Source organism: Balaenoptera acutorostrata, chromosome 10 (genome assembly GCF_949987535.1).
Source record: "Balaenoptera acutorostrata chromosome 10, mBalAcu1.1, whole genome shotgun sequence".
NCBI lineage: Eukaryota > Metazoa > Chordata > Mammalia > Artiodactyla > Balaenopteridae > Balaenoptera > Balaenoptera acutorostrata.
Genome location: NC_080073.1, coordinates 93,279,773 through 93,303,995, shown reverse-complemented (window position 1 = coordinate 93,303,995; position 24,223 = coordinate 93,279,773). Strand labels below are relative to the sequence as shown.

Here is a 24,223-nt window from a genome sequence, read left to right as displayed (position 1 = left end):
TTTAAAAATTTATTTCTTCATTCTGTCACATATAAAATTATATAAGGAGAAAAAATGTGAAAAGGAGTGCTAGGATTGAGTACAGTATGAGGGTTTATAGTAAAAATTAATGTTTTATATAATGTCTTAGACCACTACCTTTTACCTTGGACCCCATTAAAGTGTTACATTTACCCAATGGTTCTAAATTTCATAAAGAATGCCAATGTTTCTGTCTATTATATTTAAGTTATATGCATTATATTTCTCTTTTATTCTTTAATTATACAAGTAATACATGCTGATTGCAAAAAATTCTTGCAATCTGTAAGTAAGACACACAGGTATAATCTTTCGCCCCCAATCACACTCTCTTTTCCAAAGTACGTGGTTTTTTTTCCTAAAAAGTTATAAGCATTTTTGAGCAAAGATCTGTGATGTGATTTGTGAAGAATTTTTTTCCAAAAGTCATCTATTATATTTTCATGCCTTAGCACAATTTTCAATTGCTCAAAAACATGTTGATATTACTTGCTTCTATTTACGTCTCATTTACTTTTCTATAAATAGATATAACTTTTCAATAAGGTAGTCAATTCCCCAACTTTTATGTCGTTCTTCAAAAGCATCAACCTTCTCCAGACAATGAATATCGCACACTGAACCTGAAACAAAAAGAAAGTGTGACAAGTTAAAACTTTATGAAGAATGCAACCAGTTTTAAAAACATATCAGATGATTTTAAAAAGAGTGTGTACTGAAGATCTTTTCTTTCTTTTTAACGAACACAGGGAAATAAATATTAAGGGTAAATTTTCTGAGCTCTGAATTGTTATTATCACTTATAACTCCTAAGAGCTAAAATAAACATACCATCTCTCTAGAAGAATTCAGATGTCTTTAACATAAGCATACCATTTAGCTAAAAAGTCCTATTACAGAGATGGGTTCCTTTTTTGGATATAAGTCTCCAATTAAATGGCTTCTGGCTTTTAAATTTAATATACTTCTAGATATTAATAGTTTGCTAATAGCTCAAAACAGTTAACTGTTGACTTTATTTCAAAAGTTACAGCACATGTCTGTAACTTACCAAACAATGTTTTAATTTCAGCATCTGGAACATAAAATGGTGGACCTAAGTAAAAGAGAAACATGGTGAAGAATAAATTCTAATAGATCTAACTGTAAAGAGAAATAAATTCTCAGGGCCCACTTCTCAGCTTATTTCCAATGACCTTGGTATACACATTCCATACATAACTCAATTATCCAAATAGGTGAGGATGTGACAGGTTCTTCTCCTTCTTCATTTGCACATCTGATACCAAAGACTGGCTTACTGAGGGGACTGGTAATGTTAGATGCCCATCTCCAGCTTACATGAGATGGCTGAGTCAGCCTTGGAACCTGGGCACAGGACAATCAGAGTGGAGTTCATGAACAAATTCCCTTCGAGCTTCCTGCTTCCAGGGTATAGATTTTCTACCACTCCTGTACTTACCCTCATCCTACAAACTCTGCCCACTTTGCTGTGGGCCATTTGCTTTATTTATTTATTTATTTATTTATTTTTAAAGTTTCAGGAGTACTTTTATTTTAAATTTTATTTATTTATTTATTTATTTATTTATGGCTGTGTTGGGTCTTCGTTTCTGTGCGAGGGCTTTCTCTAGTTGTGGCAAGCGGGGGGCCACTCTTCATCGCGGTGCGCGGGCCTCTCACTATCGCGGCCTCTGTTGTTGCGGAGCACAGGCTCCAGACGCGCAGGCTCAGTAATTGCGGCTCACAGGCCCAACTTCTCCGCGGCATGTGGGATCTTCCCAGACCAGGGCTCGAACCCGTGTCCCCTGCATTAGCAGGCAGATTCTCAACCACTGCGCCACCAGGGAAGCCCGGGCCATTTGCTTTAGAAGAAACAGCTTCTGCCCCTTCCTAGAAGGGAATTCTTAGCCTCCACCCCAGACAAGGCCTGTTCTATCTTCCTCCTACAGGCCCTTCCTTAGGCCTACTGTTCAGGAAGGGAACTTACACTACATTCACAGAGCTGACATCTGTTTCCCTTATTTTCTATTTCCATCTGATTGTCCCAGACTTAATTATGGACACTAGGTCTCATCTTTGAATGAGTTTTTAAGGTCTGACTTACTCAAACAGAAAAAAATACTAACACAGATATTTATAAAACAAAGCACTTTTTAAAAAAGGCTCAATTAAAAATCAAATAGGGCATTTTTACAAATTAAAAGTCTATGGGGCTTCCCTGGTGGCGCAGTGGTTGAGAATCTGCCTGCCAATGCAGAGAACACGGGTTCGAGCCCTGGTCTGGGAAGATCCCACATGCCGCGGAGCAACTCGGCCCGTGAGCCACAATTACTGAGCCTGCGCGTCTGGAGCCTGTGCGCGGCAACGAGAGGCCGCGATAGTGAGAGCCCCACGCACCGCGATGAAGAGTGGCCCCCGCTTGCCACAACTAGAGAAAGCCCTCGCACAGAAACGAAGACCCAACACAGCCATACATACATACATACATACATACATACATACATAAAAAGAATGTAAGCAGACAAGAATATCATTAAAAAAAAAAAAAAAAAAAAAAGTCTATGTACTTGGTTTTCACTTCTTCCTGAAAAGCCACGACTTAAAGATCAGGCTTTGCAACAAAAAGAATAAAATACCTAGGAATAAACCTACCTAAGGAGACAAAAGACCTGTATGCAGAAAACTATAAGATACTGATGAAAGAAATTAAAGATGATACAAATAGATGGAGAGATATACCATGTTCTTGGATTGGAAGAATCAACATTGTGAAAATGACTCTACTACCCAAAGCAATCTACAGATTCAATGCAATCCCTGTCAAACTACCAATTGCATTTTTCACAGAACTAGAACAAAAAATTTCACAATTTGTATGGAAACACAAAAGACCCCGAATAGCCAAAGCAATCTTGAAAAAGAAAAACAGAGCTGGAGGAATCATGCTTCCTGACTTCAGACTATACTACAAAGCTACAGTAATCAAGACAGTCTGGTACTGGCACAAAAACAGAAATATAGATCAATGGAACAGTATAGAAAGCCCAGAGATAAACCCACGCACATATGGTCACCTTATTTTTGATAAAGGAGGCAAGAATATACAATGGAGAAAAGACAGCCTCTTCAATAAGTGGTGCTGGGAAAACTGGACAGCTACATGTAAAAGAATGAAATTAGAACACTCCCTAACACCATACACAAGAATAAACTCAAAATGGATTAAAGACCTAAATGTAAGGCCAGACACTATAAAACTCTTAGAGGAAAACATAGGCAGAACACTCTATGACATAAATCACAGCAAGATCCTTTTTGACCCACCTCCTAGAGAAATGGAAATAAAAACAAAAATCAACAAATGGGACCTAATGAAACTTAAAAGCTTTCGCACAGCAAAGGAAACCACAAACAAGACGAAAAGACAACCCTTAGTATGGGAGAAAATATTTGCAAATGAAGCAACTGACAAAGGATTAATCTCCAAAATTTACAAGCAGCTCAGGCAGCTCAATATCAAAAAAACAAACAACTCAATCCAAAAATGGGCAGAAGACCTAAGTAGACATTTCTCCAAAGAAGATATACAGATTGCCAACAGACACATGAAAGGATGCTCAACAGCACTAATCATTACAGAAACGCAAATCAAAACCACAGTGAGATATCATCTCACACCAGTCAGAATGAATGGCCATCATCAAAAAATCTACAAACAATAAATGCTGGAGAGGGTGTGGAGAAAAGGGAACCCTCTTGTACTGTTGGTGGGAATGTAAATTGATACAGCCACTATGGAGAACAGTATGGAGGTTCCTTAAAAAACTAAAAATAGAACTACCATAGGACCCAGCAATCCTACTACTGGGCCTATACCCTGAGAAAACCATAATTCAAAAAGAGTCATGTACCACAATGTTCATTGCAGAACTATTTACAATAGCTAGGACACGGAAGCAACCTAAGTGTCCATCGAGAGATGAATGGATAAAGAAGATGTGGCACATATATACAATGGAATATTACTCAGCCATAAAAAGAAACGAAATTGAGTTATTTGTAGTGAGATGGATGGACCTAGAGACTGTCATACAGAGTGAAGTAAGTCAGAAAGAGAAAAACAAATACCGTGTGCTAACACATATATATGGAATCTAAAAAAAAATGGTTCTGAAGAACCTAGGGGCAGGACAGGAATAAAGATGTAGACGTAGAGAATGGACTTGAGGACACAGCAAGGGGGAAGGGTAAGCTGGGACGAGGTTAGAGAGTGGCATGGACACATATACACTACCAAATGTAAAATAGATAGCTAGTGGGAAGCAGCCACATAGCACAGGGAGATCAGCTCGGTGCTTTGTGTCCACCTAGAGGGGTGGGATAGGGAGGGTGGGAGGGAGATGCAAGAGGGAGGAGATATGGGGATATATGTATATGTATAGCTGATTCACTTTGTTATACAGCAGAAACTAACAAACCATTGTAAAGCAATTATACTCCAATAAAGATGTTAAAAAAAAAGTCAGGCTTGGGGCTTCCCTGGTGGCGCAGTGGTTGAGAATCTGCCTGCCAATGCAGGGGACACGGGTTTGAGCCCTGGTCTGGGAAGATCCCACATGCCGCGGAGCGACTAGGCCCGTGAGCCAAATTGCTGAGCCTGCGCGTCTGGAGCCTGTGCTCCGCAGCAAGAGAGGCCGCGACAGTGAGAGGCCCGCGCACTGCGATGAAGAGTGGCCCCCGCATGCCGCAACTAGAGAAAGCCCTCGCACAGAAACGAAGACCCAACACAGCCATAAATAAATACATACATAAATAAATAAGTAAATAAATAAATAAATAAAATTAAAAAAAAAAAAAAAAAAAAAAAGTCAGGCTTTAATGTTCAAACACATTTAAATGAATCCAGAAGAAGACATCCCTTTTACACTTTCAAAACAAATACAGTTATTTTTAAAATGCAATAAATTATAAAGTTCCAGAAATTAAAAACAGCAATAGTTTAGAGATTTTCCTGCACACCGCTACCTCCCCACGTCCACATCTCACCCCATCCTCCTATGAGGATGTATTCGTAGGCATCAGCCCAATACATCCCATCCCCACCACCATGGATGACACAGACTGCATGTATATCAGCAGTATGCCTCACATGAGATAAATTAGGAGAAAATAATGCTATCCAAGTCATAGAATTAAATCAGGAAACAAGGCAACTGGAAAAAGAACAAGAAACTTTACCTGCATGTTTAGTTGGATCGTAAGAAAAAACAGACAAGAGGTACTGAAACCCAGTTCTTGTTAGGGACAACATTATATCTGCATAGCTGAAAAGAACATAAAAAGGCATGTGTTACATTTCTTTACAAAGAATGAGAGGCAGGGAGGGAAGACAGCTTTTCCTTTCATCTCTGTTACTGAGTTTAACTCTCCTAAAAAAATCACATGAAGTAGATTCTCATTCTAAAAAGCTAGAAATGGGCTCAGCTAATGATGTTACCTGCCTAAGCTGGGAAATAGCGAAGGATGGGAATCCAAAGGAGGCCTGGTTCTGGAGCCCATCAGACCAGAAGATGTCAAATTAAGCAGAACAGAGGCTCCTTCCAATGTGGTGTGGTCCCCGGAGGCCCATCAGCTTTGAACGTATATTTCCCGAAGCACTGCCAGCTTTGGGGCAGTGGTTCCCAGACCCGGCTGGTATCAAGATTACCTGGGCACCGGCTGGAAGGAGAGATGCCCGAGCTTCATTCATCCCAAGACTGAGTCAGTAGGTTTGCTGTGGGGCCTGGGATGCTGCAGTTTAACAAATATCCTGGGTGATGGGGTCGTCACCGGGGGCACGGGTAAGATACAAAACACAATCCCTTTCCTCTCTTTAGTTGGAGAGAGATAAGACTAATAAACAGGCCAAAATTCAAGGTACTATGACATTACAGTTCTGCAAGGGTGGCATAAACCCTGAGTGCTACGGCAACTATCCTTTGGAGTAGGTGTCCTGAGGAGCAGGTGACGCCACTTCCCAGCCGTGTCTGATGGGTTCAAAGTGGGGACCTGCCCTAACAGGGCCCATCAGCAGACAGACCAGGAGCCAGGCCTGGGTCTGGTACAGAATGATGAGTTGGACCAATCAGATGACTCCGCTGGGAAACTGAGTTAAGACATCCAAAGAGGAGCTGCTAGTTTGCTGTGGTCATTGGACCAAACGCTGGAGTTTCTGTGCCGGGTGGAGGCTGGAGCTGAGGAGGCTGAGGGCTGTGAGTCAGATGTCTGGGAGCAGGAGTGGGTAAGCAGAGGAAGCTGAGTGCTGAGGTAGGAGGGCAGAGGAGACACGCACAGGGAGGTAAGAGGCCATGAGAGACAGACAGACAGACAGAGGTGGACGAGCTGCACAGCTCTGAGTGAGGAGCCTTGGCTCTTTCCACAGGGCCCGGCTGTGCTGCCATCCCTGTCCAGAGCCCTGGGAGAAGTCAGGGAGGCTGTCCTGCATGGGGATTAGGAGTACGGACTCTGCAAGGTCCCCGAGCTCAAAGTCCAGCCCCTCCGCTTACAGGCTATGTAAGCTTGACAAAGTCTTAACCCCTCTGTGCCTCAGTTTTTTCATCTGTAAAATGGGGATAAAACTAGTAACCAACTCACAGGTGGTTGTGAGAATTCAATGAGTGCACACACATAAAGTGCTTAGAACACTGGTACATGGTAAATGCTCGGGTCAGTAGCTTATTCCGTTAGCATCCTCAACATAAAGTCCCTTAAAACTTGAGCTGGCTTGAGCCAGTCACTCTTCCTTGCAAGTGAAAGAACCGGACCTAAGCAAACTTCTGAGCAGAAACTTTTACTTTTTAACTTTGGATTCTTGTTCTTAAGAAAGGAGGGACTTGCTGTCCCGATGAGGCGATCAGTCAGACAGGTTTGGCAGGGTTTCAGAGGACTCACAGGCGTCCTTCCTCTTGGAATGCGGACTTTCTCTCTCAACCAGTCTCAAAAAATTCAGAAAAATGAGAGGTATGATTGATGGTAGGCAAGAAACCTGAGAGTCACAGCAGAGACCACATCAGTTCTCGCCCATGTGTAATCTCAGCAGGAAGACACCCTGTACTGATGGCAGGACTGGGAAAAAGCACTAAGTACCTTAAATGCTAAGATAAAGTCATTTATCTTCCTAATGGCTCAAAATAAGAGTTATTCTGGAAACAAAGGCCAGTGTTCTCTGGCATTCTTGGGGCTGTGACAAGACACAGACACACACACAGACACACAGACACACACAGACACACACACACAGACACAGACACACACACAGACACACACACACACACACACGGGCCTGGAAGGGGAGGAAAGAGAATAGGGGGATCAGGAAGACAGAGTCTGTGACCAAACTAGAACTAGAGTCTCCAAGAGCTCTGGAGGGGCCTCATGACTCTTTCTTACCATGAACTAAACAGTTCAGAGGCCACTTAGATGGCCTTTATTTCTAGGACAGAGGAGGCAATGGTGGCTGGTGGGAAACGGTGTATTTTCCTTGCTTTGAGTCAGGTTTGTTTTCACTCATTTACTCAACAAATATTTATTAAGCTCCTATTATGTGCTAAAATTTTATATACATATATATTTATATTTATAATTATGTCAGATTATATCATTATCTATAAAAATTAAGCCAGATGGTGGAGAAACAACTGAACACAAGGTGCACGGTCTGTAGAGTGAGCTTTGTGATTTCGGGTTTGCTCCCCACCGCCTTGTGGATCTGAGTGACGCAACCAAAGCCTGCAGAGAGACTAACCTCGAGGAAGAGGCTGGACAACCTTAGGGAGCGGGGAACACCTACAATCTTAGACACTCAGCAGAACTGAGTTGAGTGTATAAATGTGGTGTTTTATGGAGACGCAGAAGTCACAGGTGATACTTTTGAGTTGATGACGGACACTGATGTCACACGGGAAATGCCGAGCAGACACCGGATATGGGATGTGGGTGTTTGGGAGAAAGAACAGAGCTGGAAATACAGAAACAATAAGGGCCAATACCATGTGCGACTTGTTCAGTTATTTTCCCAACATCATGTGTATTTAGACATAGTAGGAACTTAATGTGTATTTGTTGAATACCACAACGAAAGTAATAGGAGAACTGAAGCAATCTTTGAAGGAGCAAGTACAGGAGAGAGGACGGCACAGTCTCGCTGAGGATGGTCCCTCTGGGAATGATGACTTCTAGGCATGTGAGGAAGGTGAGGGTCCCAGAGAAGAGAGAAAGGAGGAATGGTGTCAGAAAGAAAAGGGGAAAAGGAGTGTGAATTATCACCAGAGGAAAATATATATTAAGAGGATGTGGGACTTCCCTGGTGGTGCAGTGGTTAAGAATCCACCTGCCAATGCAGGGGACACGGGTTCGAGCCCTGGTCCGGGAAGATCCCACATGCCGGGGAGCAACTAAGCCCATGCGCCACAACTACTGAGCCCACGTGCCATAACTACTGAAGCCCGCATGTCTAGAGCCCGTGCTCCGCAACAAGAGAAGCCACCACAAGAAGAAGCCCGCGCACCACAACGAAGAGTAGCCCCCGCTCGCCGCAACTAGAGAAAGCCCTTGCGTAGCAACGAAGACCCAGTGCAGCCAAAAATAAATAAAATTAAATCTTTTTCAAAAAAAAAAAAAGAGGATGTGGCAATGTTTAATTAAAATAAGATTAGGTTTGGCAACAAGCCTTACTCACCAAACAATTCTTTTTTTTTTGGCCCGCGTGCAGCATGCGGGATCGTAGTTCCCCAACCAGGTATTGAACCCCCTGCGCCCCCTGCCGTGGAAGCTCGGAGTCTTAACCACCGGACTGCCAGGGAAGTCCCAAACAATTCATTTTTAAAAAGAGAAATTTCATTTCACTGATGTGTTGAGTCTGCCTCCATACAACTAAGTAATTCAGTATTTATGTGTTACACCCAAGTAAGTCTGTGAATGATATTTGGGTTGGAAAGTACACAGGAGGGGTCACATTTTACTCAGTATACTTTCTCATATTTTAATTTTATTTTCTAATAAGACCAGGAACAAAAGAATGGTCACCCAAAATATCTAGATCAAAAGCTCTAATACAATAGCAGCTAATATTTAAACAGTCATTTAGGGTCAACACGGTACTTGTTACACGTGTCATTTCTTTTCATTCCCACAACAACCGTGTGAGGGGGCCTAGTCATGGGCGTGACTTTAAAGCCAAAGTCCGTGGGTCTGAATCTCAATTCTGTCACGTACTTGCTGCTGCACTTTGGACAAGTAACTTAACCTCTTTGACCTTAGTTTCCTCATCTGTAAAATGGGAATAATGATAGCCTAATACCTCACAGGGTTGCTTGGTGGATAAACTGTGTTCTTTCACGTAAGGTATTTTAAGAAAGCCTGGCACATGGCAAGAGCTGAACAACTATTACCTGGTACTCTCAATGGAGGTGGTGAGGGTGGTATTAGTAGAAAAATTACAGTTTTGCAGAGGAGTAAACTAAGGCGTAGAGAAGTTGAATTCTTTGACCAGGGCAACACAGCTTAGAAGTGACAGAGCCACAAGCCTTGCACCCATGTCCCCGTGGCCAAATCCTATACTTTTTAGACCAAGATGCTATTGGATATAGGTCTTCTAATTCCAAATACAATAAGCTATTTCAAACTAGTAGAAGTCTAGTAATCTTCTGGAAACCAGAAAAAGTACAATATACTAAATTAAGGAGGCTAAAAAAGGGGAAAAAAACAACATAATTAAAGGAACCAAATCACTAACCGTTTGCGATCACCTGGATTAATAGCGACTAATGCTCCTCTATCCCAAATTCTGTCAAATTTGCCAATATTTGCTCTACCAGAAAGAAAAAGATAAAAAAATTTATGTAAGAAAAATAAAATCTTTAACAAGACAGTGTTCCCCATGGCACATGTCAGAACCTCACCAGCTGTTAAGGAACTGGGATCTCACATCTGCTTTTCCTCAGAGTCTCTAAGGATATGCTGGTGTGTGTGTGTGTGTGTGTGTGTGTGTGTGTGTGTGCGCGCGCGTGCATGTGTAGCTGTCCATCTCCTCCTAGTTCTAGGAGCTGGTGGCAGCAGCTTGGACTTGGGGGCACAAAGGAGGAACAAGGGACAGTTTGAGACAACTCTCCTCCCAGCCCCTGGAACAGGTATCAGGGACTTTTAGGAGATGAGCTCTCACCTCCGCCCACACCCTGAAATGCATTTCTGTTACAGACACAGGTGTGAAGTGGAAGACACTTTCTTGCTCTCCCCTCCTTTTCCCTACCTTCCTAGGGTCATAATAATTTTTCCAGAGCTTAGCAGCTACCCAAGGGCAAAGATATCAACTGTGAAGACATACATGCTGCAGTTAAAAATAACTGCAGAACAGAGACTCAAATCAGTGCTTCATGGGTGCTACTGCCAAGGGGATGGGAGTGATAAAAAGACCCTCAGCCCACCCCAGCATTGCCCAGCAAACACTCAAGTTTTTAAAAGTGCAGAGGTAAACATCAGTCCTACCTGGGAAGATCAAAAAGACTGCAACAGTACAATGAGATGTTCCCTGAAGAACTCTGCAATGAAAAAGTCGAGAAAAAAAAAATTCCACTTAATTAGGAGGTACTTGAATGGTCAAGGAAAAAAAAGAGGGGCAAAGCAGCACATGGGTGGTAGAGAAAGAATGTGTAATTAAACATAAAGAACATAATTTCACAGCAAATAATTTTTTTAGACATCTTACTTTAAATTTTTATTTTTTGGGGACTTCCCTGGTGGTCCAGTGGCTAAGACTCCACTCTCCCAGTGCAGGGGGCCCGGGTTCGATCCCTGGTCAGGGAACTAGATCCCACATGCCACAACTAAGAGTTTATGTGCTGCAACCGAAGATCCTGCATACCGCAACTAAGACCCGATGCAGCCAAATAAATAAATAACATTTTAAAAAAACACTAATCTATAAAAAAAATTAATTTTTATTTTTTTAATTTTGAAATAAATACGGACCATGCTGCAGAGAATTTATAGAATAAAGAAAAAACCTGCATGCCACCCTCTGAACACAGTGATTTTAATCATTTTGGTGAATTCCTCTCCATCTTTCCCCCCTCACTTCCTGCACCTTGCAACCTATACAAATATTTTTTTAACTGAAAATAAAATACAATTTTACTGAAAATAATTTTTAATGGGACTTTTTAAAATTAAAAACCTGTATGGGGTCCTTTTGGATCAACTCAAACAGGAAAATCAGATTGGTTAATCCTGAATATCAGTTAACTATTACTCATTTTGGAGCTTGTTATATTTTAGCAATGTTTACTTTAGCAAAATCCTAATATTTTGACCCCCTAATGACAAGTATACACCTCAATCAATTACCAGGCAGACTGAGAGAGAAAGGGCAGACATTTTAAGAGTTACTCATGAAAAGTGCAGTTGCATTGACTCCCCAATGTCCTCTCTTTCATTCACTGACTGATGAGCATTTATTTCCTGAGCACCTTGTAGACAGGACTAGCCCAAGTTCTAGATACTGCAGTGAATTTGACAGTTTCTGACCCCAGTGAGGACAGCCCGGTGGAGCAGAGAGGTGTGGGAACAAAGAACCATCACGGTACAGAATGGTCTGTACTGTTCTGGTTGTGTGCCCAGAACTGTGGGAACAGAGCAGACAGAGCAGGGAACTCACTGCCCGAGCACCAGGAAAGGCGGAACAAAAGGTGGCCGAAGAACTGGCTGGAGGCATCTGCTGACATCACGGGCGTGGGACGTGAGAAGTCTGGGAGGTGGGGGGAGGAGCAGGGTAGGAGATGTACTTCAGGATGTGAAAACGTTGGATTTTATTCCGAAATAAGGTGCAACAGAGGTGGGCGGGTCTTTGAAGACCAGTCTGGAAGCACAGTGGGGGTCAGCCCTGAGAGGAAGGGGCCTGGAGGCAGGGAGAACAGCCCGTGAAGCTTAACTTTGGCTGCAGATTGGAATCACCTAGGAGCTTTAAATAGACCTGATGCTAGGCCCCATCTCTAGAGGTTCTGACTGAATTAGCTGGAGGCAAGGCCTTGGCACTAGGAATTTTAAAAGATCCACAGATAATTTCAAATGTGTCACCAGGGCTGAGAACCGCTGCTCCAAGGAGTCTGGAAGAGGACTAGCCTCTCTGGACGGAGCAAACAGGAATTCTTAGATGAATTCCACAGGTTTTCATATCATGCCACAGGTCTCTTAAACTCATCTCCAGAACAAAACTCATTTTCTCTGCTCCTCAACTTGCTTCTCCTTTATTCTCTGCCATCCAACCAGTCATCTCAGCTGGAAATGTGAACTCACCACCCCCTGGATTCCCACTCAATTAATCACTAAATCCTCCCAGTTTGACACCCTAAACATCGTTTTAATCTACCTGTTCCTCTAAGTGCCCCATCACTCTCCCGGTGCAGCCCTTCAGGATCTCTTTTCTGGACCACTGCTCACAACCTCCTATCTGGTCTCTTTGCCAGGAGGCTACTGCCCTTCAAACTCACTTCCCTTGAGGCCACAAGGGTGGTTGGTCACAAAAGAAAATCTGGCTGTGTCACGTTCAGGTACCAGCTTTACAGGACATCTGGACTGGATGACCTGACTCTCTGCCTGTCCTAGCCCTGTCACCACACTTCAGGAAGCCCCCCCAGGCTGGGTTAGGAAACATTCCTCTCTGTTCCCTTAATACCCCGTGTCATTACACTTAGCTCCGTGTATGACAAATAGCCTCCTCTGTTTCTCTTCTCTCCTAAGCTAAGCGATTCTTTAGGGCAGGGACTGTGTTTTCATCTCTGCAGTGTCTGATGCAGGGTGTGGCACAAGACAGGTTCTCAGAAACACCTGTTTATAAATTAAAAATCAAACAAACCCAAACCAAAAACACGACAAATAAGCTTTGACCTTGGCTTTTATATATATTTGTTCACATCTAGCTACTGTCTATCTTTTTACGCTCCTTACACTATATAATATTGAGGTGAATCTGGTGATAAAGTGGGGTCATCTGACACTTGTATAGTATCCTCACTTACTCATGCTGAGAAAAACCTTCTGGGGGTATGGAAATAACTATTTACCAAAATCAAAACACACCTTGAATACTTTGGCTCCAGGAATTTCCATAATTTGTTCTTCTGAGTAAGAAAGATTCTGCTCCGTAAAAAATTCCCGTATCCCAAGTTCACTGATTTCCACACCAACTACACTGTGTCCTCGGTCTGCAAACCTGCATAAAATCATATAATTACACTTAAATTTTTATTTCAAATACAGTACTAAGTAAAAGGATATATACCAATAAGCATACATTTTCCTGAATTTTAAGGGATTTATTTGAATTCAGACTCACAACATTTCACAGAACATGTAGATACACAGAAAGTGGAACTATATATTCTCAAAGCTTATGCTATGTGGAATTCTGAAAAAATGATTTATATGACCTTAGGAAAAATTTAAAAGTTTGGAAAATTATACCTTAACATGTTGATTTACTACAAATGGATTTGATTGGAAGAGTTTCTGATTTAAAAGCATCCTATGAATTAAATATGCTTTTCAAGTTCTCTAAATCAGCTATGTCCATTAAAACTTTCCGTGATGATGGAAAAGTCTATATCTGTGTTGTCCAATCCAGCAGCCACTAACCACATAGGTTATTGAGCCCTTGAGACGTGGCTTGTGTGACTTAGTTTAAACAGCCACGTGGGGCTGGTAGATACCGTACCGGAGCACTCGGCTCTAGAACATTAGCATCCATTTCTATAATAATCTTATAATTTCCACTTACTTACACTAAACCCTATCCAGAAATTTATTTGATTACTATGTGCAAAAGCTTACCAGTATTTTTCTGGTAAGCTTTATAATTACAGAATTCAGTCTTGGGATCTTGGACTTCAAAGAAAACAGCACTAGTGGCACAAATACCCAGGTACAGTATTGATTTTATGTTACATTAAGTAAACACATAAGTCAGTTATGCAATATATGCATTTTAAAAAAATCACACACCATGCAAAATCATGCAGTAAAAATCATGAGGCTTATGGGGAAAATGGGGGTTGGAGTACACATTAAACAACTTTGTCCTAATGGAGTATATTCAGCCATAAACAATTGAAATCTTGCCATTTATGACAACATGGATGGACTGGGGGGCATTATGCTAAGTGAAATGAGTCAGACACAGACAAACAGCTTATAATCTCACTTATATGTGGAATCAAAAGGAAACAAAAAACAGAAACAAGCTCATAGATACAGAGACCAGATTGGTAGTTGCCAGAGGCTGGGGGTGAGCAATGGGTGAAATGGGTGAAGGAAGTCAAAAGGTACAAATTTTCAGTTATAAAATAAATAGGTCATGGGGATGTAATGTACAACATGGTGACTATAGTTAGTAGCATTGTATTGCATATTTTAAAGTTGCTAAGAGAGTAGATTTTAAAAGTTCTTATCGGGCTTCCCTGGTGGCAGAGTGGTTAGGAATCCACCTGCCAATGCAGGGGACACGGTTCGAGCCCTGGTCCGGGAAGATCCCACATGCCGCAGAGCAACTAAGCCCGTGTGCCACAACTACTGAGCCTGTGCTCTAGAGCCCGCGAGCCACAACTACTGAGCGTGTGTGCTGCAACTACTGAAGCCCGCGTGCCTAGAGCCCATGCTCCGCAACAAGAGAAGCCACTGCAATGAGAAGCCCGCACACCGCAACTAGGAGTGGCCCCCGCTCGCTGCAACTAGAGAAAGCCCACATGCAGCAACAAAGACCCAACACAGCCAAAAAATAAATAAATTAAATAAATAAATTTTTAAAAAAAGAACCAAAAAAATAAAAAAATTAAAAAAAAATAAAAGTTCTTATCACACACAACACTATGTAGTTCTGTAACTATGTATTGATTAACTAGATTTATTGGGGTGATCATTTCGCAATATATGTATATACAAATATCAAATCATTATGTTGTACACCTAAAACTAACATAATGTTGTATGTCAATTATACCTTAATTTTTAAAAAGTTTTTTTTTTTAAGAAAAAGCTGCTGCACATTTGCCATAACTCATCTCTGTGAATCAGGATTTTCTCAATAATATGCAATTAAACAGTATTTAGAAATAAAATGGATTAAATAGTATTTAAGAAAAAAAAACTTAGCGCCACATTAGAAAGAAAAAAGACAAGAACCTAATAGACATGGTGGCACAGTTTTACATGTTAAATGGTTACAAAATATATAAATACTACAACATGCACTTTACCTTGAGAGAGACCTGAACTTTACTTGTAGACTTGTAGGCGTTGGAAGGGCTGCAGCTTTCAAGTTATTGTAAAGTAATGGAAGGGGGATTATTAGCAGTCATGGAAAGTTCCAACACTGGCTGTGGATGGGAGCAAGTGGCTCACAGCACATCGAGGTGAACTGAGGTATCTGGGAGATAGCTGAGGTTTGTGCATGGGTGCATTTTGTCTATTTATACACGGTTTAGTAGAGCTGGGTGCTGTTATCTGCTTTCACCTCATGTTTCTTGCAGACAAAGTTACATATAAGCAGATGTGAAATTCAAACCATGCTCAAATTGTTCCTTAATGTATCAGTGGAGTTAGAATGCAATTAGCATTTTCAAAACAATTGAACAATAGCAGAACTGACGGTACCTATTCCCTACACAAGAGGACACACTTTCAATGTGGTAAGAACATGAACTGTTTATAGTTCTAAAACATACATATTAATAACTTGTCTTTCACATTTCCTGGGAAATTTGTAAGTTAACATACATGGAATATTTTTTTTTATTCTCCATACATTTGTTGAAGTTATAAAATATAACAAAAAAGTTACCCAAACCAGCTGCATGGATTTTGACTTCTACTCAACATATGGAAAAATGAACTATAGCCTACTATAGACTGGCATAGGCTGGATTATACTGGAATATATTGCCCTAAAAGAAAACCAAAACCTAAGGAAATATCTTAAACATTTTATGTTAATGCTTTTGGGCTTCAGCTCATAGTTTATCTATTCACATCTGATATCCGTATAGACCTTAATACACAAATTTGTTACATAAGTGAAAAATCCTCTAATATAATAACTTTTATACAATTACAGTAGCTTAGTTCTGGCATTTTTATTACAAAGGACTTTAGACCCTAAATCTTCAACAATCACACTTAATTGGCTGTTTCATCATACCATTTTCTAACCTTGTCTCAAAGCCTCTGCTAGAACTAGGTTGTTATCACTTATGACACAGCAATAAGACAACCTGCTCATAGAGTTAATGTTTTTCTTGCAGGTAGTTTGCGAAGGAATTCTTTCTTCTGGTTCAGTGAGTTGGTTAGGATATAATGTTCTCAATTTCGTGGCCACCCTAGAATCTTAAGCCACAGCAGCCACTCACAAATGCTCTCAGCTACAAGTTGAGGGAGCAGGGGGCCACCGTCCCTGCTCAGAAATCCACTCCCAATGCACACATGTGCTGTAGTTTGCCCACCTGTATTTATGTAGGGAAGAGAGAATTTTTAAGTTACTATATTTTTCATTTACTAATCATTTTCATATATTTTATTTTTCTTTCCTGCTTGACGATCAAAGTTCTCAACGTTCAAGTTTATACATTAATAGTATGTCTTGGCATGTACGATAGCGTCTGTACATTATCATTACAACAAAGTCTGTATAGGAAACGACTGCCAGGTTTGTGACTTTAGAGTAACCCATAGTGGCAGTGGCTTGTGAATTAAAGTGAATTCTCTTCACAGAGAACTACTCACAAGAAATACTTCCTTTATCACTGGTTTTATTAGCAATGATTCATGAAAACAAAACCTCCTATGTGCTCGTAGAGGGACGGGAGAGTTGAGTTGAACTGTGGACTATACACGGTTTTGCCAAAAAGCTGTAATTCACTTTGAGCTTTTCTGTCCACCTCTATTTAAAATACCTAAAATTAACTTAGTTACATTCCAAAACCACCTACAAAAACTAAACCATGCACAAAGATGAAGGAAATTTAAGAGGGAAGGCTGGTCCCATCCTCCGCCTCCCCCACCACTTCGGTTGTAGACTAATTCTTTTGCTTAGAAACTCAATACAGAAAGACTAGTTCTCCCCTCTGTTTCTGCACTGTCTTCCTGTTTGAGAGCATTACCTCTATGAACCCATCAGTAATAGTCTACTAAAAATATAGAATCCCTGTGCGTTTCCTGAGAATGGAATTTTTTAAACTTACATCCTATTATTCACCCAAAGTGTTTATCATCAAGACAAAAAAGTACGTTAATGCTTATCCACTCATACCATTTCATCTCAACTGCTTTTCCACAAAGAGGAAAAAATACCCTCAGTTGTTTCTCGCCTTTAAGAAAAGTATCCAAATGCTTCTTTAATAGCCTGGGGAGAAAAAAAAAATTGTTTTAATTAGCCCAAGACACAGAGGAAAGGACTACAATTTTACAATGCTAAGTACCTTTCATGTATTACCTCACTTAATATTTCCCAACAACTTTATGAAGTAGGTAACATTATTCATTAAAATCTCCAGTTTATACATGAAGAAACAGGAAGGCTAAGCAACTTGCTCAGTCAGGTAACTAGTGAGCAGTTAATGTGACTCAAACCTGGGGCTTTCCTGATTAGTAATTAAACATAAAAAATTACTTTTTCCTTGGTTGATATGTTTTGAAAATGTATACGTGTGTGTGTGTGTCTTCTAAGGCCAGCTACATGACAGAGAGAACTCATACAATGGTTCTAGGGTGGTACCCCAACTATTACTTAGTGTGCAAATGTAATAATAATAATGCTGTCCCCTGGGCAGTCAGGGTGGCTGCCTCGAAGAAGGAACATCTGTCACGACCACTTTACTCAGCACTGACCCATCTTTATTGCTGCTGCTTCGAAGCCCACTACTACTACTACTATTACATTGCTTAGCATTCAGCTCACTTATTAATTTCTCTCAACTTCTCTTCTTCCACCATATAGATAATACTTTAACATTTGAACACATGCTATTGGAAAGCAAAGTCAGAACACCACCACTTTTCAGTATAAAGAGATGCCAGCATTAATATAGCTTGAGTATCTGCATATGTATAAACATGTATGCTCAACAAATAAATGTTATAGGGGATTAAAAAAAGACATATTTCATAAATCTAAGATGTCATCAACTGTAAGTCACGCCATTATTTATACTCCATGGGAAGAAATATCACTGCCAATTCAACTATGACATGCCACAGATGCATCCTGATTTCAGAGATGCTCCAATATGAAAAACTAAAAATGTGTATCTTAAAATCAAATAATGGGTATCTATATTATTATTTCTATTTCAAAAGTCAGCTTCTGATAGAGCATTTCTGTTATAGACCAACATTTGATATAAAGAAATGTAAACATTTCTTACTGATGTCCTCGTTCTTGGTGAAATGCAATTTTGTGATTCACCCACTTTTCTTGCCATTCTTCCAGAGCTAGCACTCGGTTTTTCTGTACCTCAGTGTCGGGGTACTCTTCAACATCAAGTACTGTTCTTGTATTAGCCATGGTTTTGTAGATAGCTTTGACTCAGAAACAAATGTCTCCAATGCCTAAGTGGAAAATGTTTGCCAGGTTGTCACTTAAGTGCATTTCAATTCTATTGATGAATGAAGTAAAAACCTATTATTCTCAGCAGTACGGCTTTTATTTTATTTTTAATTAATTAATTTATTCATTTTTGGCTGTGTTGGTTCTTTGTTGCTGCTTGCGGGCTTTCTCTAGTTGCAGTGAGCAGGGGCTGCTCTTCGTTGCGGTGTGCGGGCTTCTCACTACAGTGGCTTCTCTTGTTGCGGAGCACAGGCTCTAGGCGCGAGGGCTTCAGTAGCTGTGGTTCACGGGCTCTAGAGCGCAGGCTCAGTAGTTGTGGCACACGGGCTTAGTTGCTCCGCGGCATGTGGGATCTTCCAGACCAGGGCTCGAACCCGTGTCCCCTTCATTGGCAGGCAGATTCTTAACCACTGTGCCACCTGGGAAGTCCCAGCAGTATGGCTTTTAAAAAATATTTCAATATTCACGGAAAAGCTATACAAAAAATTACTTTTCAGTGAGTCTGATGGTAGAGGCACACCTCATAATACACATTAGGAAAGATCTTTAAATAAATTGAATTACATCTTAGAGTAAAAGAATTTAAGTTTAAAAAAGAAAGAGGACAAAAAAAAAAAACAGGCATTATAACTTTTGTAAGCTTAGAATCTTTCCTAGCATCTCACTCTTTAATTTTTAAAATTTCCTTTAATGTTTACTTCCTATTTTTTTAATCAATGTTATAATGCACTCAATTCAAAGAGTCCAGCAGAGTGATGAAAGCAGCAGTCCCCATTTCCAATGAGAGACAAACATCTTTAACTCTTTTAGCTGAATCTTGAAATATAACTCAAATAGCATGCTTATTTTGTATCTTCTTAATTTTTTATTTCTAGGAAGCATCTAGAAAAGATAAGCATTTAGTCCTCTTTCAACTTCCCAACACACACACACCACCTTCTCATTTTTCCTATCCTTTCCATATAGATATAGCATATTCGTGATTAAACATTTCAAGTTCACATTATTATGACTAGGTAAATACTATTCACAGGTAAGCCATATAGAATTCTATGATTACTTTTTCTTTTCTGTACAACTTTTTATTCTATAGTTAATAACTATCTGGCTTTTTCATTTATAAAATTTCCATATATTTATTACTAATTCAACTCTAAGTTCTCCCAGTCTCCTGTCAATACACTCTCAATCTCTTCGGTTATCAGATATCCTATCAATGTCATTTCAGAGAAGAGCCTTCTGACCTGGATGCTGTCTTCTACTGGTACACAGCTAGCCTTCTGCGATCTTTCTTTATCACCATCCTGGAGCCTTCCTTCTTACCTTTTGATGAATCTCCTGTTTCCTTTATTGTCTATTTTCCTTTTTTTGGTTACCACCCTTATATTGGTAAAATACAACCTTCGGCAGCTTTCTGAGAAAGAGTGCGTGAGAGAAAGGGTTTTTGGCAATTTTGCGTGTATAAAATGTCTTCACACTATTATTCCCCATCCTCGATGTATAGTTTTGCTGGGTAAGAATTCTTAGTTAGAAAACATTTTCTCTCACAATTCTGAAGAAATCATTCCCTTGCCATCTAGCTTGTAGAGTTACTGCTTAAATTCAAAGACATTTGGATCTTTTTTTTTTTTTTTTTTAATATAAGCAACTTTTTTTTTTTTTTTTTTTTTAAGATTTCTTTATTGACTGATTGATTGCTATGTTGGGTCTTCGTTTTTGTGCTATGGCTTTCTCCAGTTGTGGCAAGTGGGGGCCACTCTTCATCGCGGTGCGTGGGCCTCTCACTATTGTGGCCTCTCTTGTTGCGGAGCACAGGCTCCAGACGCGCAGGCTCAGTAGTTGTGGCTCACGGGCCTAGTTGCTCCGCGGCATGTGGGATCTTCCCAGACCAGGGCTCGAACCCGTGTTTCCTGCATTAGCAGGCAGATTCTCAACCACTGCGCCACCAGGGAAGCCCGACATTTGGATCTTGATATTTTCCATGTGGCCAATATTTTTCTCTCTCTCAAACCTTTCTTTGCCCCTTAGTTTTTGCAATTTCATAATTCTATGCCTTATCCTGGGTCTACTTTCATCCATCTGGCTGACTTCTTTTAATCTGGAAGCTCATATCCTTCAATTATGGAAAAATTCTTGAATTATTCAGATGATGATTTTGGTCCTTTTTTTCTATTTCTCTTTCTTGGACCCCTTTTTATGGTTGTAGAACCTCCTGACCCAGTGCTCTAAATTTCTCATATTTTTTTCCATTTTCCAACTCTTCATCGTTTTGTCCTATTTTCTGAGAGCCCACCTTATTTTTATCTTTCTACCTTGCTATTTAGTTTTTCTTTTCTGCTCTCAAGTCTTTAATTCTCAAGAGCTCCTTTTTGTTTCTGATGTTTTCTTTTCATTTTATTTTGTTGTTATTTCATGTATAGAATGTATATAATATTTTCCCTTATTTATCTGCATGGTCTGTTACTGAGTCATTTTTTTCTGTTGGTTTTGTCTTCTATCTTTCAAACTAGTGACTGTCCTCAAATTCCTAGCAATTCTTATTATCTACTCACATTTAAGAGTAAATACCAAAAAGCTGATTATAAGTTTAAGTTTGTGGATGGGGCTTATTGACTGTAAGTTCACTGTAGGATGATGTGAATAGATACTATTTGGAAACTTAGATGTCATTATCTTTATTTTCTTTGGACTCGTCAGACTTTCCATAGATGGACTTCCCAATTCCCGTTGAAAGTTTGAGTCCTTGGGACCATGGTTCTATACTCACATGAGAAAAGGATAAAAGTGGGAAAGGGCCCCAGCATTCAGTTTCCCTGTGTTCAATTAATCCCCATATTTTCAGTATGGTACTCCCATCCCCAACTGTGAACTATATCTTCCCAGTCCAAAGACTGTACCCTCTCCAGGGAATAAACCCCCCAAAGTCTGCTGGTGCGGTGAGGAAGAGATACTTGGTTGCAGGGAATTGGGAAAGGGATCTGGGGACTTAGCCTTTTAGGAACCAGAATTTCAAGCAATCCTCCTAATTTCAACCATACCCTTCCATCTCCCTGAGGTACCTGGTGCTGCTAATTCCTGAGCATTGGGGGATTCTATAATGCAATTAGGATTGCTCATTGGCTTTCCCCATTGCTGGTTTAGAATTTAGCTTTCTTCAGTCTGCAAAATCCTTTATCACTCGTCCATCTGCTTTCTAGGTTTCAAATTTTTATTGTTTTTATCTTCTCTTCTGTCTTCCCTTTATGTCTTTAAAAATCCTGCTGTTGTTTTGGTAGAGTTTCAGGAGGAAGCAAAAGTAGATGCACGGATTCAATATCCCGTCTCTACCCCACAAGTTTGCATTTTTAAATAATTTTCTTATAGCTTTTTTTTTTGGTATAGGAAAATGCACAAAAAGGTGTTGACCTACAGAAAAACACACAACATAAGAGCTGTGGGTTTCAATTTTATTTGGGGACCTTACTGAGGACGATAGCCTGGGAGAGAGCCTTTCAGATAGCTCTGAGGAACTGCTCCAAATATATATGTTCCACATTTTTGTTTGACTAGGAAAAACATGTAGTCTAGCATACATCTTGGTAAAAGATTACTGCTAATCACAAAGCATAGATACCTCAAGTTAATGATTTAGTGATTTCTATGTACAAGAAGATGCAAGAATCTGGGGCCATTGAAATTCTCCCTGAGGCATGCTATCTAGGGGCCATTTATCCAAAACACAGAATGCCTCACCCTTATGCCTCCTGAAGTCCTAAATCGCCTGGGGTACATCACCCTCTGCAGGGGGTTGTGATTTAACCCTTTGTATAACTGGATGATGGGCAACACTCTTTGTTCCTTTTTCCCCCCCCCCCTTTTACAAAGGGAACTGAGAAAAAAGGACATGTGAACATAACTGCAAATCTACCTGAAGGTATGAGGAAAATGTCTGTCCTTTCAACGTGAAATTTGTCATGTAAGGACGATACAACACAATAGTTGTAACATATCCTTTGAGTCATGACTGAAACTAATTTAGTTTGGACTACCAGGCTATTCTTGTTGGAGTTAATTTAATGATTCACCCATGAATCATTATTCATGGAAAAGCAGTTATTCAAGGAAAAGTTCCCTTTATGGCAAAATTTGGCTTCAATGTGCTTAGGATTTAAGGAGAAGGCACCTCTCTTGGAATTGGGAACACAAATTCACTTCCCAGCAAACATTTGTTAACAAATGGCTTTTGCAAGGCCCTGACGATGTCAAGAGGTGACGCTCAGGGTTTTCTGAGAGGTCAGAGGGAAGTATCTGATGTATTGGGTACAGAAAAGCAAAAGAGAGTTGCAGTTTTCCCATTTCCACTTTCAGCCAGAAACTTTGGAAGCTGAACTTGAGCCTTCAGAAACAGTTCTCTACTTAAAACAAAAGGGAAGCATAATTTTATCACTGAGCCAGGGCAGCCTGGAATTGTTCAACTCTACCCCTCTTACACAAACTTGAAATATAACTTAACATCATGAATATAACTTAATCACTTCTTAGGTGTTCTCATAGCTTCTCAACCTGTACTTAACTTGTCCACATCCTTTTCTGGAGAAATAAAAAGTTTCTTTATATTGGGGCTTCCCTGGTGGCACAGTGGTTGAGAATCTGCCTTCCAATGCAGGCGACACGGGTTCGAGCCCTGGTCCGGGAAGATCCCGCATGCCGCGGAGCAACTAGGCCCGTGAGCCACAACTACTGAGCCTGCGCGTCTGGAGCCTGTGCTCCACAACAAGAGAGGCCACGATAGTGAGAGGCCCGCGCACCGCGATGAAGAGTGGCCCCCCGTTGCCGCAACTAGAGAAAGCCCTCGCACAGAAACGAAGACCCAACACAGCCAAAAATAAATAAATAATAATAAAATTTAAAAAAAAAGTTTCTTTCTATAAGCAAGATAAAAGTGCAAAATTATAAGATTCAGGAAAGGCAAATTTCACAATCATTCTTACCCATACACAGAAATAGCGGATGTGCTAGTTTGGTCGCCTGAGTTCTCCTTGGGTGGACTCCCAACACTGGTTTCCTCCTCACCTTTTCAAAACAACATGTTTCTGCTTTAGATTTATTTTAAAATTTTGGTAAATTGAAGAATAACTTCCCTAAAGTGCACAAATTTTAAGAGTATGGCTCAGTGAATTTTTATACATGCATACACCTATGCAATTACCATGGAGCAAGACAATATTTACAGCACCCCAGTTCCCCTCACTGTCCCGGCAAGTATTTTCTTTTCTTAAAATCAACAATACCCGACAATGCTTTGGGGTCACTTTAACCATGGACTCAAAAAGGTCATTCACTACCTGATCTCGTTATTCCCCGTTCCCACTCGGCTCCCTGAGCCCATTTCAGGGCGCGGATGGCTGGGACGCCCCGTTCCGGAATCCGACCACACACTCACACCTAGCAAACGTCACATTGGTCATCGCACCCTCTCTGCACCCGGCGGAGCCTACCTTGTGCGCTGTCCGTCGCCTGCTGCTGGTTCTGGCGCTGCCGCGGGCCTCGCCGGCTGGGTTCCTAAGCCCCAGGCTCAGCCCGGCTATTGGACCC

General features: G+C 40.7%; 1 protein-coding gene across 1 annotated transcript; it reads right to left on the bottom strand.

Annotated features, from left to right (window-relative positions):
* On the bottom strand, positions 1-24,217 carry TPMT (thiopurine S-methyltransferase). Its single transcript, XM_007197160.2, has 10 exons — positions 24,127-24,217; positions 23,620-23,701; positions 18,468-18,651; positions 17,354-17,446; positions 13,135-13,267; positions 10,546-10,598; positions 9,797-9,871; positions 5,263-5,348; positions 1,073-1,117; positions 1-644 (listed from the first exon to the last, which is right to left on the bottom strand). The coding sequence occupies exons 3-10, from the start codon at positions 18,605-18,607 to the stop codon at positions 532-534; spliced, it is 738 nt and encodes a 245-aa protein (XP_007197222.1). The 5' UTR covers positions 18,608-18,651; positions 23,620-23,701; positions 24,127-24,217; the 3' UTR covers positions 1-531.
* Positions 24,218-24,223: the final 6 nt, after the last annotated feature.